General features: G+C 44.4%; 1 protein-coding gene across 1 annotated transcript in view; it reads right to left on the bottom strand.

Annotated features, from left to right (window-relative positions):
* fgf14 (fibroblast growth factor 14) overlaps window positions 1-18,325 on the bottom strand; it is a 278,959-nt gene that overhangs the window by 195,520 nt on the left and 65,114 nt on the right. The window contains exon 3 of the mRNA XM_085998385.1: window positions 9,118-9,221. Within this exon, the coding sequence (XP_085854511.1) occupies window positions 9,118-9,221 (104 nt within the window). The remainder of the gene's footprint in view (window positions 1-9,117; window positions 9,222-18,325) is intronic.

The raw sequence follows: 18,325 nt of genomic DNA, 5'->3' as shown, positions 1-18,325 counted from the left end.
GGACTCGGCCAGCTCTGTCAGTAGTGGTGCTACTTGTAATGATATCAGCAAATAGTGATGTTATTTGCCTGTTTGATTATAATGCCTTATCAGCATGTTTGCAGGTATTGATTACTTATGCCTGACCAGCAGAGGTCATGTGAGAGACAAGCAGTTTGGTTTAGTTTCAGTTTCATTCTAGATGCATCACAAGCATCGTGTCTCCTGTAAAAGCTGTATAAAAGAGTTGAACAAGCTTTAGATTAAAAGTCATTCTCTTTCATAAATGTCTCGTCATTGAACCCACAAAGAAATCAATACATGGTGTCAGAAGTGATTGAAAGAGATGAAGAGAAAAAATCTGAAGTTAAATCAGCTCTCCACAGATTAGCAAGCCAAAAGAGAACATCGTTACTTACCATTAGAGAATAGCTAACGAAGTGAAAAATGGAAGGTTTACTCCCACCGGCGACGCTTCAGTTGACAGGTAATGTGGCTGAAAATTGGAGGAGATTCAAACAACGTGTAGAGTTGTATTTAGCGGCAATCGGAGCTGACGAGAAAAGTGATAATAAGAAATCGTCAGTGTTCTTACATGTCGTGGGTGATGAAGCGCTGGAGGTGTATAATAACTTCACATGTGCTGCTAATGGAGACAAAATGAAGCTAAATAAAATAATGGAACACTTTGAGGCCTACTGCATACCTAAACGTAACGTGATGTTTGAGAGGCACAGATTTTTCACATGTGTACAGAAAACGGGTTAGACTATTGATCAGTATGTGACTGAACTGAGAAACCGAAGCAAAACATGTGAATTTGGGGGACTGACAGACTCGCTGATAAAAGACAGACTGGTGTGTGGTATTCTGAATAATGGTCTAAGGGAAAGACTGCTAAGAGAGCAAGATCTAGACCTGGGAAAAGCCATAGCACTGTGTAGGGCTACAGAGACTGTGAAGTTGCAGGCAAAGGAGCTGTTCAGTGACAATAGCTGCAACGTGGATGCAGTGAGAATGAACGGACATAAACCGTTTAACAAAAAGAGCGCCAATGTGAAAAAAGAGGCGTGGCCAGCGAACGAAAATGAAAGGGACAATCGAAAGACATGTAGTCGATGCGGTACACAGCATCCACCAAGAAAGTGTCCAGCATATGGTAAAACATGCAATAGTTGCAACAAGGACAACCATTATGCCCGTTGCTGTAAGAACCAAATGCAACAAAGCAAGGTCCATGCAGTAGATGAAAGTGACATGGAGGAGTTCTATGTAGATGTTGTGTCTGAAAACAAAAAAGAAGAAAGAGACTGGATGTTGACACTAAAAGTGAATGACATACACATTCCATTTAAATTGGATACTGGAGCACAAGTTAATGTGATATCAGAGACTTATTTTAAGAAAATTAGACCCAGACCAAAGATACATGGAATAAAAGTGAAAGTGACAGGATACTCAGGTACTGATATACCAGTGAAAGGAAGATGTATTGTCAAAGTAACACACAAGGACAGAGAGCACACGCTAGCATTAATCGTGGTGCCAAAGGATGTGCAAGCCATACTAGGTTTAAAAGCCTGTGAGAGACTGAACCTGGTAAAGAGAGTCCTCGTTGTGGAAAGCGAAGGAGAGACAGTCTATGATGAACTCATGAAAGAGTACAATGAACTATTTAAGGGTCTAGGCTGCATTCCAGGAGAACACACGATCAGAGTAGATAAAAGTATGACACCGGTCATACATCCATGCAGAAAAGCCCCGTTTGCTCTTCAAAAGCAACTGAAGGCAGAGTTGGACAGGATGGAAAGCCTGAACGTGATTCGGAAGATAGATGAGCCAACTGAGTGGGTGAGTTCCCTCATCGTAGTGGACAAAAAGAATGGAAAGCTCAGAATTTGCCTGGATCCAAGAGATCTAAACAGAGCAATAAAGAGAGAGCACTTCAAGCTTCCTACACATGAGGAAATCATGGCACAGTTTGCAAATGCAAAGTATTTCAGCAAGTTAGATGCATCATCAGGATTTTGGCAGATGAAATTGGACGAAGCAAGTTCAAGATTGTGCACGTTCAACAGTCCATTTGGCAGATACAGATTCCTAAGGTTACCATTTGGCATTGCCTCAGCTCCTGAAGTGTATCACAAAACTATCCATATGATCTATGAGCACCTGGAGGGAGTTGATACATCAATGGATGACATCATAGTATGGGGAACCACGAGAACTGAGCATGACGAGAGACTGAAAAAAGTGCTGGAAGCAACAAGGAAAACAAACCTGAAGCTGAATAGAGAGAAATGTCAGCTCGGGGTGACAGAACTGACATTCGTGGGAGATATCCTTAGCAGTGAAGGCATCAGACCAGATCCCAGAAAGGTGTCCGCCATTGAGAATATGCCAAAGCCACAATGCAAAAAGGACGTGCAGAGGTTTAATGGAATGATCAACTACGTGGGGAAATTCATATCCAACCTCTCAGAAAAGATGGCGCCACTGAGAAGACTAACTGAAAAGAACATAGAATGGGAATGGAATCATGAGCATGAGAAGTCATGGAGCGATCTAAAGAAACTGCTCACAGAGGAACCAGTTCTGAGGTTTTATGACCCAGCGAGACCCATCAAGATATCATCAGATGCATCACAGAGTGGGCTCGGTGCCGTTCTTCTGCAACAATATGACTACTGGCAACCTATTGCATATGCATCGCGCTCAATGACAGATGCGGAGACGCGATATGCTCAAATAGAAAAGGAGCTGCTCAGCATCACATACGCCTGTGAAAGATTTCACCAGTTTGTGGCAGGACAAGCAATCAGTGTAGAGACTGACCATAAGCCCTTGATTGCATTGTTCCAAAAGCCACTAAATAGCTGTCCGCTTAGAATACAAAGAATGATGATCAGGCTGCAACGCTATACACTGAATGTTGCGTACACACCGGGTAAACTGATGTATACAGCAGACACGTTGTCCAGAGCTGTTGACCCAAGTGAGCCCGCAAACACCACAATGGATGAAAAAGTGAACGCCTACATGGACATGATCACAAGTGCACTGCCCATAGCAGATGCAAAAATGGAGCTCATAAAGACTGAGACAAACAAAGATTAAACAATGAGACGACTGAGAAAAAGCATCTTGGATGGATGGCCCAACATGAAGCAAGACTGCTCACCTGACATGGCAGAGTACTGGAACTGCAGGGCGGAACTATCAGTGGTCGAAGACATCATCTACAAAGGAAGTAAAATAGTTATCCCAAAGAGTCTGAGAAAAGAGATGTTAAAAAAGATCCATGGAGGACATCTGGGAATCGAAAAGTGTAAGAAAAGAGCACGAGAGGTGATGTACTGGCCACGAATCAACCAAGATGTGACAAATGAGCTGTCAAACTGCACAATATGCCTGAAATATTGAGCAAGCAATCCGGTAGAACCACTAAAGCCACACCCAGCACCAGACAGACCTTACCAGAAGGTAGGCGCTGACCTATTCGTATGTCAAGGGAAGGACTATCTTGTAGTCACAGACTATTACTCCCTGTATCCAGAGGTTTGTAGACTGTACACCACCACTGCAGGTGAAAGCCATATTCTCCAGACATGGCATGGCAAGCGAGGTCTTCACAGACAACGGACCCCAGTTTTACAATGCAAGTTTCCGACACTTTGCCAAAGAGTGGGACTTTGTCCACACAACGTCAAGTCCTCACTTTCCACAGTCCAATGGTCTAGTGGAAAAATCGGTCCAGACAGTGAAAAGACTGATGTACAAGGCAAAAGACAGTGGAACTGACTTCTACCAGAGCATGCTTGTATACCGTACAATGCCGCTCGAGTGTGGTATGTCACCAGCCCAACTCCTGATGGGATGTTGGCTAAGGTCAAACCTACCCATCCCGGAGAACCTCCTGAAAACAAAACAGGGGGAGAAAGTGAGGAAGTTCAAAGAGCAACAGAAAGAAAAGCAAAAGTATTACTATGACAGAGGAACACAAAACCTACCTGAACTCCACACTGGTGACCAAGTAAGGTTGAAAGACAAAACAAACACATGGACTCAGAAGGGAACTGTCCTGAGTGAAGTTCAACCAAGATCATACACCATTCAGACAGATGAGGGCGCTGTTCTGAGAAGAAATCGTCGAGATCTTCTCATGGGACCAGCCACAGCAGGTCAAGAGACTGATACTGTTTAACAACCTGATCACACAGCTGAGAACCAATCATCTGAGGCAACAACTCAGATTCAAGGACAATCAATCAGAAAATCCTCAAGACACGTGAAGCCTCCTGAGAGACTCATTGAGCAAATTTAAGGACTATTGTTATAGAAGGAAGTAATGTTATCTTATTCTTTCTTCAAGTTCTAGTGTATTGACATATTTCATGTGAACACACAAAGCAAGGTTAAAAAACCTTGATCATGATAATGATAATGTAAGTTCATTAAGTGTTACAGTTAAAATGCAGATTAATACAAAGAAAACATGTTGTTAGTTAAAAGTAAAATACTTTTGTTTTAAGAAAAGGAGATGTAATGATATCAGCAAATAGTGATGTTATTTGCCTGTTTGATTATGATGCCTTATCAGCATGTTTGCAGGTATTGATTACTTATGCCTGACCAGCAGAGGTCATGTGAGAGACAAGCAGTTTGGTTTAGTTTCAGTTTCGTTCTAGATGCATCACAAGCATCGTGTCTCCTGTAAAAGCTGTATAAAAGAGTTGAACAAGCTTTAGATTAAAAGTCATTCTCTTTCATAAATGTCTCGTCATTGAACCCACAAAGAAATCAATACACTACTGAGCCACTCTTGGTGATTGACATTGAAGTCCCCCACCCAGAGTACATTATCAAACAGAATTTGACACCGAGCCATATAAGGAGATATTAGGACAGGTGACCAAAAGCTTCCTCAAAGAGGTAGATTTTAAGAGCGTCTTAAAGGAGGAAGGAGTGGTAGAGAGACGGAGAGGCGGAGAGGTTTAGGGAGGGAATTCCAGAGCTTAGGGCCCAGGCAGCTGAAGGCACGGCCACCAATGGTGGAGTAAAGGAAGTCGGAGATGCACAAGAGGCCAGAATTGGAGGAGCGCAGAGATCTCGGAGGGTTGTAGGGCTGGAGGAGGTTACAGATATAGATCTATGGCTGTGGGTGGGAGCCAACATATGATTGGTGGGGGAGCACCTGGTCTGAGGGATGATTGTGACCCATCTCTGAGTCCAGGGTAGGACTGTGGCCTCAAACCCCAGAGGAGGGACAGAACTACAGCCTCCGGCGCAGTTAGACGATCTTGGCCGGCTCCCCCGCCCCTGCCAGAGAGTTAGCTTGGACTGGGGCAGAAATGGCCTGTTACAGCCTCAGTGTTGCTGATGGGAATCCGCCCAGATATTTAATTTATTTAGTAACGTGGCATCTGAGCAATCAATTGTACAACTATTAACCTCATGGCCCTCTGGGACATTGAAATTCGCACTAACCGGTACCCCCCCCGCCCATAGTAAGAGGTACAAGCTTCTCATTATTTATGTATTATTACAAAATAGTATGCCTTGGTGGTTCGGTGTCAAATTCTGTCCAATAACACTCCTGTGAAGCGCCCTGAGATGTTTTACTACTTCAGAGGTGCTATATAAATGCAAGATGTATATATTCTCAACGGCTTGATGTAAAACGGTGGGAATATTAGTGTACAGATGCATCCCGTGTTCATATGAAACTGCTTTACCCATTATTTTAACAGAGGTACAATGTCGTATGAAAAATAGGGCTAATGCTCCAATTAAAATAGTGAGCAAAGGAATTTCATATTAAGCATTGATACACCTGCATTCATACAGCTTAATGTCAAAGCCAATTCCTCTTTAGATGCACTTTTAGCTTTTTAAATGTTAAGTAACTTCTGATTGCAGTTAAGAGAGATGCGGCAGTAGACCTTAGTCTCCACCAGCTGGGTGATCATTTGGCAGAGCGATTCGCCCGCCCGTTACAGAACACACCCAATTTTTATGTTTTTTTTATTCATTCACGGGATGTGGGCGTCGCTGGCAAGGCCAGCATTTATTGCCCATCCCTAATTGCCCCTTGAGAAGGTGGTGGTGAGCCACCTTCTTGAACCGCTGCAGTCCGTGTGGTGAAGGTGCTCCCACAGTGCTGTTAGGGAGGGAGTTCCAGGATTTTGACACAGCGACGATGAAGGATCGGACATTGGCCCAGAAATTCGAGTCAGGGGCTTCCCGCGGGTGCAAGCCCCCGACCTGCACTTACCTAGCGCGCCGGCCGTTGAGCTGTGGGCCCGCGTGGGATTCCGATCCTGGGCCTGCTCCAACTGCCGGCACGCAGTGCTTGCGTATCCCAGGGGCGCAGTTAGTTCGAAGCGTCCCCTGAGATCACGTGGACCATGGAGAGCCAATGGTAGCAGGGAATGTTTTATTCATAAGTTTGACAGGAAGAGCTGTCAAACCTATAAATACTATAAGCCCCAAAACATCACTAAATCTTCAAATAATTTTTTTTTTTAAATCACATTTTTAAAATAACTGTAAATTACATGAAATAACTATTTTAAACAATAATTTAAATTTTTGAAAAAATTAATTACTTTTCTAACAGGGCTAAAAATATACTTACCTTTCTTTAAAGTATTTAAAAATAATAAACCTGTGGAAAAAATGTTCTAATTTTAATTAATTCACCACTTACCTTGTAAAAAGCAGGCCTTGCGCCTGCTTTTTATATGTGTAACTCCTGGAGACTTACCCTCCCGGGAAAACCTGGAAAAAAACTGTAAGTTCGATGCGCTCGCGCTGCCTCTCCGGCGCACGCATTCCACCTCTTAACCCCTTCTTCCAGGGGAACGGAAGTACCGGTTTCCCGTGCATGCGCAGTGCATGCAGGAAACCGGCACTTCCATTGGGCTTACGGGTGAGTACCCCGTGTGTACTCACCCGTGGGGACCCGAATTTCTGGGCCATTTATTTCCAAGTCAGGTTGGTGTGTGACTCGGAGGGGAACTTGGAGGTGGTGGTGTTTCCCATGCGCCTGCTGCCTGTGTCCTTCTAGGTGGAAGAGGTCACGGGTTTGGGAGGTGCTGCCGAAGAAGCCTTGGCGAGTTGCTGCAGTGCATCTTGTAGATGGTACACACTGCAGCCACGGTACGCCAGTGGTGGTAACGTGTTCATATGAAACTGCTTTACCCATTATTTTAACAGAAGCACAAAGTTAAATGAAAAAAAGGGCTAACACTCCAATTAAAATAGTGGGAATTGCAATTCGTTCCACCAGATCGTGAAGGAGAAAATCTACCCCATGGCATGTTGTTGTGCAATCGTTCACTCAATTCTTAATTCACTAACTCAACATTTCATTTCATTTCAGCCAAAATGTTGCTCGTGTCCAGGATATTGATCTGCTCTAAGTGGAGGCTCCAGGGAGATGACTCTGTTCCAATTTACAACAAAACACTAACATTTTTAACTGAAAAAAAATATTAATATCATCCTTTATTTGTTATTTTCTCCTTCAAGTTTCGCTCTGCGTCCCCATTATTTACTCAACCTTGGCTGAGAGAGCGAGTTGGCAAATTGTTGCTCGTTTTCTGGCATCTGTAACTAGCCACTTGGGGCCGGACAGGGTACGACACCAGATCATTTGCTCTGATTTTACCTTCCTCCCTGTAGCTTGGCTCGTCCTACTAATGACCCAACTGAAACATAGAAACATAGAAACATAGAAGATAGGAGCAGGAGTAGGCCATTCGGCCCCTCGAGCCTGCTCCGCCATTCAATGCGATCATGGCTGATCATCCAAATTCAGTACCCGGTCCCTGCTTTCTCCTCATACCCCTTGATCCCTTTAGCCTTAAGAAATATATCCAACTCCTTTTTGAATATATTTAATGAATTGGCCTCTACTGCCTTCTGCGGTAGAGAATTCCACAGGTTCACCACTCTCTGGGTGAAGAAATTCCTCCTCATTTCTGTCCTAAATGGCTTACCCCTTATCCTTAGACTGTGACCTCTGGCTCTGGACTCCCCGACCATCGGGAACATCCTTCCTGCATCTAGTCTGTCTAGTCCTGTTAGAATTTTATAAGTTTCAATGAGATCCCCTCTCATTCTTCTAAACTCCAGCAAGTACAAGCCCAATCGACCCAATCTCTCCTCATACGTCATTCCTGCCATCCCAGGTATCATCCTGGTGAATCTTCGCTGAACTCCTTCCATGGCAAGAACGTCCTTCCTCAGATAAGGAAATCATCAACTCGCCGCTCGGAGGTTTCCCACCCTGCCACTACTGAATGGTGCACAGGCCCACCGATAGACCGAGGCCAACCCGACTCGCCAATAAATACAATTCAAACCTTGCTTACTCATTAAATCTCAGATTGAAATGGTTGTTGAGGCTTGACCAACAGCCAGAAGATGCAGTGGTTGGCGCTCAATAATAAGCAAGGTTCCAAAATCCTAACTTTAATGCCACTTGGTGCGTTTACAAGAAATCGAAAGGGAAGAGGGCCGCCTGCAGACCAGTGATCTGTGAGAAATCCAAGATCAAACACTGCTACTGCATGACAGAGTAGCTCACCTACGTTACACAGGACAATCAATGACAGACTGTCGACAGTACGTGGAGAGAGTGCACTTCAGTCTGACTCCCGATGAGTCACGATTAACTAATCTATGTTTTTTTTCTTTACTTTAATCATGAGCAATGAGCTTAGTCATAATGAAGTACAGCCCTCCCAGGACAGCACTGCACAGAAGCAACAAAAGCAGTTCAAATGATTATACTGACGTTTGACGATTTTCACTCAAAGCTTTTACACCATCGCAATAACGGGGGGGAAAAAAAACCTTTTGGGATTGCAAATAAGGAAATTGCTGCGATGTTCGTACTCTAATTATGATCCTGAGATTGTAACAAGGTCAGAGCCCTTTCTGCAAAACCCACTGATTCAAATATTGGCTTTTGGAGGATGAGCCCCTTTCAAATTATGGATAATCGAAGAAATCGCCTTCAAAATGCAATAGTTTATGTCAATTTTGAGAGTCAAAGACTGAGAGTCGGTCTCATTTTTCATCCACTACCTTCGAAGCGGTGCTTTAGTTGCAATATTTGGAAGTACTTACTGATGTGTAAAGGTACCCTTCACCATTCATGGCCACGTACAGCCCTGTCTTCACACCCTGAATGGCAACGACTCGGAGTCCCACTGGCACAAGGTTGAACAATGCTGGAAGTAAAACAACTGCGTTAATAGGGTGTCTGGTGCAAATCCTGACTGCAAATATTTAAAACAACCAGGGAGAGATCCATGTGGAACAAGCAAACAAGGATGATACCAGAACTGACAGGTTATAACTATCGGGAAAGATTGAACACTCTGGGGCTCTTTTCTCTAGAAAGGAGAAGGCTGAGGGGTGACCTGATAGAGGCCTTTAAAATTATGCTGTGATTTGATTGGGTAGACGTGGAGAAGATGTTTCCACTTGTTGGGCCATCAATATAAGATCGTCACTAATAAATCCAATCGTGAATTCAGGAGAAACTTCTTTACCCAGAGAATGTTGAGAATGGGGAACTTGCTACCACAGGGAGTGGTTGAGGCGAATAGCAGAGATACATTTAAGGGGAAGCTGGATAAACACATGAGAGCGAAAGGATAGAAGGATATGCTGACAGGGTGAGATGAAGAGGGGTGGGAGGAGGCTCGTGTGGAGCAGAAACACCAACACAAACCAGTTGGGTTGAATGGCCTGTTTCTGTGCTGTACATTCAATGTAAAACTTATACTGGATCAAATCCAGCACGAGTTGGTCGCAATATGAATATGTCCCTTCCATAGCATTCCCTAATTTGTGCAATTTAATTACAAATAATTTGTTTTCACGTGATGGCTTTTTTGTATTAAATAACTAATCACTCTTGTTCATGAGAAGTTGGTTATCAACTTTCTGCACTGTAAGTAACAATGCCACTAAACATAATCAAAACAGGGGAATTGTATAAATGCTTGAAAAGGAACGATTTGCAGGGCTGTGGGGAAAGAGCAGGGGGGAGTGGGATTTATTGGCGAGCTCTTTCACAGAGCCGGCACAGGCACGATGGGCCGAATGGCCTCCTTCTGTGCTGTATCATTCTATGACTTTCATGTGTTCCTAACTTACAATATGAATATAGTAGCATAATGGTTACGTTACTGGACTAGTAAACCAGCGGCCTGGACTAATGATCCCTGAGACGTGAGTTCAAATCCCACCACGGCAGCTGGGGAATTTAAATTCTGCTAATTAAATAAATCTGGAATAAAAAGCTAGCATCAGTAATGGTGACCATGAAACTACCGGATTGTTGTAAAAACCCATCTGGTTCACTAATGTTGTTTAGGGAAGGAAATCTGCCGCCTTTACCCGGTCTGGCCGATATGTGACTCCAGACCCACAGCAATGTGGTTGATTGTTAACTGCCCTCTGAAATGGCCCAGCGAGCCACTCAGTTGTATTCAAGAAGGCGGCTCACCACCACCTTCTCGTGGGCAATTAGGGATGGGCAATAAATGCTGGTCTTGCCAGCGACGCCCACATCCCGTGAATGAATTTTTAAAAAGGATATGAGTTTGAAGCGGTTAATTCACTTGCTTCACAATTTATATGTTGTGTCATCTGGCTTTATCATAAGTGAAATTATTACAAAGAAACTACGTACTGGATTGGCTTCCTCGTGTGTGTGTTTTATTTTAAATGTTGCATTCTCTGTTTTCTTTTTTAAACTGAGTTCTTTTCTTCTCTAGAAGAATACAAAGTGGGTTGCTGTGGTTTGATTGATGTGTTTTTGATTGAGTGCTGGTGCAGTCAGCTGTGTTTGGTAGGTGGTGTGTGATTCTATTAGATGTCATTCCACTGCGGTGCAAGGGAGATTACTAACCAAGGGTCTATCCATCCTTCTTCTCTGTATGAGGGTCCCTAGCCTATAAACACCGATCGTCACATCCCACTATTGGCATGCCCCACTCAGAAAGTGCGTAGCTGCGACTTAGCATTCAAGTATCACAAAGGCTTCCCGATGAGATGCAGTTGATTTTCATTGCCTGTGTACAGGAAACGCTCTTTTTACCAGCACCTAAATAACCAGAAATCTCTCTTAAACCGGCAAAATTGAGGAGTAGGTTCAGGAAAGTTTTACTATATATTAGTGGCCACGTAACCGGGGTTCCTGCACCTGTTGCCATGCAACAGGGACGCCTGGATCTGTGGCCGTGTACGGGGCTCTCGTACCTTAGTAAGTATACCTCTCTGTAATCCAGATTTTTTGATCAACTGGCAGCACGCTGGTCCCGTCGGTGCCGGATAAAAAAAGAGTTTCCTGTACATGTACTTACCTACGTCTATAGGAACAGGGGGAGGCCATTCAGTCCTTCGAGCCTGTTCCACCATTCAATTAGATCATGGCTGATCTGTATCTTAACTCCATCTACCCGCCTTGGTTCCGTAACCCTTAATACCCTTTACCCAACAAAAATCTATCAATCTCAGTTTTGAAATTTTCAATTGACCCCCGGCCTCGACAGCTTTTTGGGGGGGAGAGTTCCAGATTTCCGCCACCCTTTGTGTGAAGAAGTGCTTCCTGACATCACCCCTGAACGGCCTAATTTTAAGGTTCTGCCCCCTTGTTCTGGACTGCCCCCACCAGAGGAAATAGTTTCTCTCTCTCGACCCCATCAACTCCTTTAATCATCTTAAACACCTCGATTAGATCACCCCTTAATCTTCTATACTCAAGCCTTCATCTTCTCCATATAAATCTAAGTCTTTCTTTCATTCTTTGAAGTCCGGGCCCTTGCAATGCCAGCCCGTAACCCCAGGTGAGTGTCACATCCTCCCCCGTCAAGTGCGTTGTGACTGGTTTCACCAGATTTACCTGTGCCAACCCTACACCAGGTCTCAACTGAGGGCCGGGACGTAAGAATTCCCAACGTAGGGAGTTCCCCATCACTGGCCCTGGCCCCGCTTTACATCAATGACCCTGAGGGGTCGGTGGAGGCTCTGCCCTTACAACGTCAGCCCTGTGATCAGGATCTGGCGTCTCCAGATCCCCAGCTGAGCTTTCAGCCTCTCCAGAGAACTTCCACCCATGTGACATCAGAACGGCCATGAACTTGGCGAAAGAACCAGAGGGGGAGATGAGGAGAATGTTTTAATACACAGCGAGTTGTTGTGATCTGGAACGCGCTGCCTGAAAAGGCGGTGGAAGCAGATTTAATAGTAACTTTCAAAAGGGAATTGGATAAATACTTGAAAAGGAGTAATTTGCAGGGCTCTGGGGAAAGAGCAGGGGGGGTGGGACTAATTGGAGAGCTCGTTCAAAGAGCCGGCACAGGCACGATGGGCCGAATGGCCTCCTTCTGTGCTGTGAGATTCTATGATTTTTAGGACCAATGTTTGATGATAATATGAAGAAAATTTATACACCCACTGTGTTTGAAAGCATCAGAGCCGTTTAGCAAGCTCTCTGAAAGTGAACAGATGTTTCAGAGACCAAAGAATCAATGACTGGCACAGACTAACCTGTCAATAAAAGGCAATCCATTTCCCACGTGAATTAAGAGAGTGGTATAATGACATGCTAATTACACTAAAATGAAATGTTATCCTAGAATCCTACAGCGCAGGAGGAGGCCATTCGGCCAGCTCTGTAAAAGAACTCTCCAATTAGTCCCAAATGTAGTTAAGATATTAATGCAAATTATGTCTATTTGCTATTTTTTTGATTAGGAGAAAACAATCTGTTGAGTGAGAATGTTGCGTCACTGAGTGGGAATAGTGGCACGCTGTGATTGGAGGAGGCAGTATTGTTAAACTACTGAAGGAGTTGATGTTACAACTTGAACTGGATTTTCCCTGTCGTTGTGTTAAAGATTCTGCCACTGCTAGAATCACAAAAAAGTTTAATTCGATTGGCTCTGTTTACAGGAAATGAGTTTCAGGGCTCTCAATCTGGCTTGTGGGCCACAGCTCACAGTTTTCCCCGCGCTGATGCCCTTTTGAGAGAGGCGGCACTATGGGCGATCTCACTCAGTAAAGGTCACAAGAATGGCTGGTGTGGAAAATGGAAAACATGTTCCATTGATGGAGTAGGTCTCTCCAAAGGCTGGAGCCAGGGCACGTTGTCACAACAGAGTAAAGAGGGCTTTGCTCCATATCAAACCTGGGAACATTACACACTGACACTGAGGAATAGAAATGAAAAAACATATTTCATTCCCAGCATTAATGTCCTTCACCTTGATAAGCACAAATATTCACCAAAATAAATATGTGTGTGAGTGAGTGTGCCCATGTGTGTGTCTGTGTGTGTGTGTCTATGTCTGTGTCTGGTAGTGTATGTTTGAGTGTATGTGTGAATTTTTGCCGTGAGTGTGTGAGTGAGAGTGAGTGTGAGAGTGTGTGTGAGTATCTGTGTGTATGAAAGAGAGAACAATTTTTGTTGTGCGTGTGAGTACGAGAGTGTGAGAGTGCATGTGAGTGTCTGTGTGTGAGTTCGAGTGTCTGTGAGTGTGAGTGAATTCGAGTGTCTGTGAGTGCAAATGTCTGTGAGTGTGTGCGAGTGCGAGACTGTGTGTGAGAGTGTCTGTGAGTGTATGTGTGAGTGCGAGAGAGTGTGTGAGTGTGCGTGCGAGTGTGTGAGTGTGTGAGAGTGTGTGTGAGTGTGCGTGTGAGTGTGTGTGAGTGTGTGTCTGAGTGTGAGAGAGTGTGTGTGAGTGTGAGTGTGTGTGAGTGAGTGTCTGAGTGCGAGAGTGTGAGTGCGAGAGAGTGTGAGTGTGTGTGAGTGTGTGTCTGAGTGCGAGAGTGTGAGTGCGAGAGTGTGAGTGCAAGAGTGTGAGTGCGAGAGAGTGTGTGAGTGCGAGTGTGTGTGTGTGTGTCTGATTACGAGAGTATGAGTGCAAGAGTATGAGTGTGAGTGTGTGTGAGTGTGTCTGAGTGTGAGTGCGAGAGAGTGAGAGTGTGAATGTGAGAGTGTGTGAGTGTGTGTCTGAGTGCGAGAGTGTGAGTACGAGAGTGTGAGTGCGAGAGAGTGTGAGTGTGTGTCTGAGTGTGAGTATGAGAGTGTGAGTGCGAGAGAGTGTGTGAATATGTGTCTGAGTGTGAGAGTGTGAGTACGAGAGCGTGAGTGCGAGAGTGTGTGAGTGTGTGCCTGAGTGCGAGAGTGTGAGTGCTAGAGGGTGTGCGAGTGCAAGAATGTGAGTGCGAGAGTGTGAGTGTGAGAGAGTGTGAGTGTGAGTGTGAGAGTGTGTGTGCGCGAGTGTGTGTGTAAGTGCGAGAGAGTGTGTCTGAGTTTTGTTTAATTCGTTTATGGGATGTGAGCGTCGCTGGCAAGGCCAGCATTTATTGCCCATCCCTAATTGCCCTTGAGAAGGTGGTGGTGAGCCGCTTTCTTGAATCGCTGCAGTCCGTGTGGTGAAGGTGCTCCCACAGTGCTGTTAGGGAGGGATTTCCAGGATTTTGACCCAGCGACGATGAAGGAACGGCTGATATACTTCCAAGTCAGGATGGTGTGTGACTTGGAGGGAATCTTGGAGGTGGTGGTGTTCCCATGCGCCTGCTGCCCTTGGCCTTTGAGGTGGTAGAGGTCGCGGGTTTGGGAGGGGCGGGCATGGACTGCTTCATTATCTGAGGAGTTGTGAATGGCACTGAACACTGTGCAGTCATCAGCGAACATCCCCATTTCTGACCTTATGTTGGAGAGAAGGTCATTGATGTAGCAGCTGAAGATAGTTGGGCCTTGGGGTGACTCATTTGGCTGTAAACAAACAAACAGTATAAAAAGACCAGTGCTAGTGCGAGCAAGCACTGAGTGCGAGTCAGCAGAGAGTGCTGTGAGTTTGGGTATGTGTGAGAGTTCTTTAATTGTTATTTCTCTTTAAATCATTCTTGATAAGATTACTTAAGCAGTTTAAGTAAAGGGGAAAAGTTAAATATTTGGGATTCTGTTGGTTTAAGAAGAGTAAAACAAGGTTACACTGCAGTAGGAGTAAATTGGCACAGCAGGCAGTGGAAACCAGTTTTCTAACCAATCAGCAGGGGTGACTCATTTGGCTGTAAACAAACAAACAGTATAAAAAGACTAGTGCTAGTGCGAGCAAGCACTGAGTGTGAGTCAGCAGAGAGTGCTGTGAGTTTGGGTAAGTGTGAGAGTTCTTTAATTGTTATTTCTCTTTAAATCATTCTTGATAAGATTACTTAGGCAGTTTAAGTAAAGGGGAAAAGTTAAATATTTGGGATTCTGTTGGTTTAAGAAGAGTGAAATAAGGTAACACTGCAGTAGAAGTAAATTGGCACAGCAGGCAGTGGAAACCAGTTTTCTAACCAATCAGCAGGGGTGACTCATTTGGCTGTAAACAAATAAACAGTATAAAAACACCAGTGCTAGTGCAAGCAAGCACTGAGTGCGAGTCAGCAAAGAGTGCTGTGAGTTTGGGTAAGTGTGAGTTAGGGTAAGTGGGGTGTTAGGTGCTCTTTTCAAACTTTAGCTCTGTGGGTTGTAGTTAATAAGGCCTTTCTGGTGCAGAGTGACTGTTGGTAAACCATTTAACTGGTGTAATTAGAGGGATTGATTTAATTTAAATCCAATTAATTAAAGGGGATACTAGCAACTAAAATCGGGCAGAGGGTGTCCATAACTAACAATAAAAAATTTAATTAATTACATAGAATGGAGCAGGTGATGTGTTACTGTTGTGAGATGTGGAAGCCGGTGGACCCCATTGAGGCTCACGGTGATTACGTCTGTGACAAGTGTCTGCTGCTACAGGAACTCCAGCTCCGTGTTGATGAGCTGGAGTCTGAGCTTCAGACACTGCGACACATCAGGGAGGGGGAGAAGTACCTGGACTCTGTGTTTCAGGAGGTGGCCACACCTATGAAGTTAATTAATTCAGATGTAGCCCATGGTCAGGGACAGGACGGTGTGACTACGAGTGAGGCAGATACGGGGTTCCAGGAGGTAGTGTTGGAGGAGCCGCAGCCCTTGCTCTTGTCCAGCAGGTTCGAGGTTCTTACTCCCTGTGGGGACAGGAGCAGGGACTGCAGGGAGGATGAGCAACCTGGCCACAGCACCGTGGAACGGGGGGCCATTCAAGAGGGGGGAGTAAATAGAAATGTTGTAGTGGTAGGGGATAGTATTATTAGGGGGATAGATAGAGTTCTGTGCAGTCGAGAGCGAGAGTCCCGAAGGCTGTGTTGCCTACCCGGTGCCAGGGTTAAGGACATCTCCTCTGGGCTGGAAAGAAACTTGCAGTGGGAGGGGGTGGATCCAGTTGTCGTGGTCCATGTTGGTACAAACGACGTGGATAGGACTAGGAAGCCGGTTCTGTTAAAGGAGTATGAGCAGCTAGGGGTCAAATTAAAAAACAGAACCTCAAGGGTAATAATCTGAGCCACGAGCGAATTTGGCTAGGACAAATAAAATTAGAGAGTTAAATGCGTGGCTCAAAGACTGGTGTGGGAGAAATGGGTTTTACTTCCTGGGACACTGGCACCAGTACTGGGGCAGGAGGGAGCTGTTCCGTTGGGACGGGCTTCACTTGGTCAGTGCTGGGACTAGAGTCCTGGCGGATCATATAACTAGGGCTGTAGAGAGGGCTTTAAACTAACTAGTGGGGGGGAGGTTCCTAGAGAGCAAATAATAAAAATGACAACAGAGAAGGTCATAGACTTAGGTAGCAGTGGGGAAATTAAAAACCAGAGCGTGTCAGGAAGGGGCAGAAGGTATGGAGTAAAAGGTAAAGTAATCAAAAGGGCAAAAGCAGGAACTAAGTGTCACAAAACATATTTGAAAGTTCTCTATCTGAATGCACGTAGCATTCGTAACAAAATAGACGAGTTAATGGCACAAATAACTACATATGGGTATGATCTTGTGGCCATTACAGAAACATGGCTGCAGGGTGACAATGCCTGGGAATTAAACATACCAGGTTATTTAATGACCAGGAAGGACAGGCAGGAAGGAAGGGGAGGTGGGGTGGCTATGTTAATAAAGGAAGGAATCAATGTAATACAGAGAAATGATATTGGGTCAAAAGATCAGGATAATGAAACAGTTTGGGTGGAGATAAGGAATAATAAGGGGAAAAAAACACTAGTGGGCGTAGTCTATAGGCCTCCGAACAGTTGCAACTCTGTTGGACGGAGTATCAATCAGGAAATAGTTGAGGCTTGCAATAAGGGAACATCTATAATTATGGGGGATTTTAACTATCATATTAATTGGACAATTCAAATTGGGCAGGGCTGCCTTGAGGATGAGTTCATTGAGTGTATTAGGGATGGGTTTCTTGAGCAGTATGTAACTGAACCGACTAGGGGGCAAGCAACCTTAGATCTGGTCCTGTGTAACAAGACAGGATTAATTAAAAATGTCCTAGTAAAGGATCCCCTTGGAATGAGTGACCATAACATGGTTGAATTCCATATTCAATTAGAGGGTGAGAAGGTTGGATCTCAAACAAGCGTGCTAAGCTTGAATAAAGGAGACTATGAAGGTATGAGAGCGGATTTGAGTAGAGTGGATTGGGAAAATAGATTAAAGGGTAAGACGATACATGATCAGTGGTGTACATTTAAGGAGTTATTTTACAACGTCCAAAAAATATATATTCCACTGAGAAGAAAAGGGTGTAAAAGAAAAGACAGCCATCCGTGGCTAAGTAAAGAAATTAAGGTAGCCAAATCTAGTGGGAGGATAGAGGATTGGGAAAACTTTAAAAGACAGCAAAAAATAGCAAAAAGATTGATTAAGAAAGGGAAGATAGATTATGAAAGTAAATTAGCAAAAAATATAAAAACAGATAGTAAGAGTTTTTATAGTTATATAAAAAGAAAAAGGGTGGCTAAAATGAATGTTGGTCCCTTAGAGGATGAGACCGGGAAATTAATGGTGGGAAATATGGAGATGGCAAAAACACTGAATGAATATTTTGTATCAGTCTTTACAGTAGAGGACACTAAGAATATCCCAACACTGGACAAACAGGGGGCTATAGGGGGGGAGGAGCTAAACACGATCAAAATCACTAAGGAAGTGGTACTCGGTAAAATAATGGGACTCAAGGTGGATAAATCACCTGGACCTGATGGCTTACATCCTAGGGTCTTGAGGGAAGTGGCGGTAGGGATTGTGGATGCATTGGTAATAATTTTCCAAAACTCCCTGGACTCAGTAAAGGTCCCGGCAGACTGGAAAACTGCTAATGTAACACCCTTATTTAAAAAGGGCAGTAGACAGAAGGCTGGAAACTATAGACCGGTTAGCCTAACATCTGTGGTAGGTAAAATTTTG

The sequence above is a fragment of the Somniosus microcephalus genome, chromosome 10, assembly GCF_052327205.1.
Source record: "Somniosus microcephalus isolate GS21.2 chromosome 10, FLI_Smic_1.0, whole genome shotgun sequence".
Classification (NCBI taxonomy): domain Eukaryota; kingdom Metazoa; phylum Chordata; class Chondrichthyes; order Squaliformes; family Somniosidae; genus Somniosus; species Somniosus microcephalus.
Note: the sequence above shows the minus strand (reverse complement) of the source record. Positions and strands in the feature narration are given on the sequence as shown.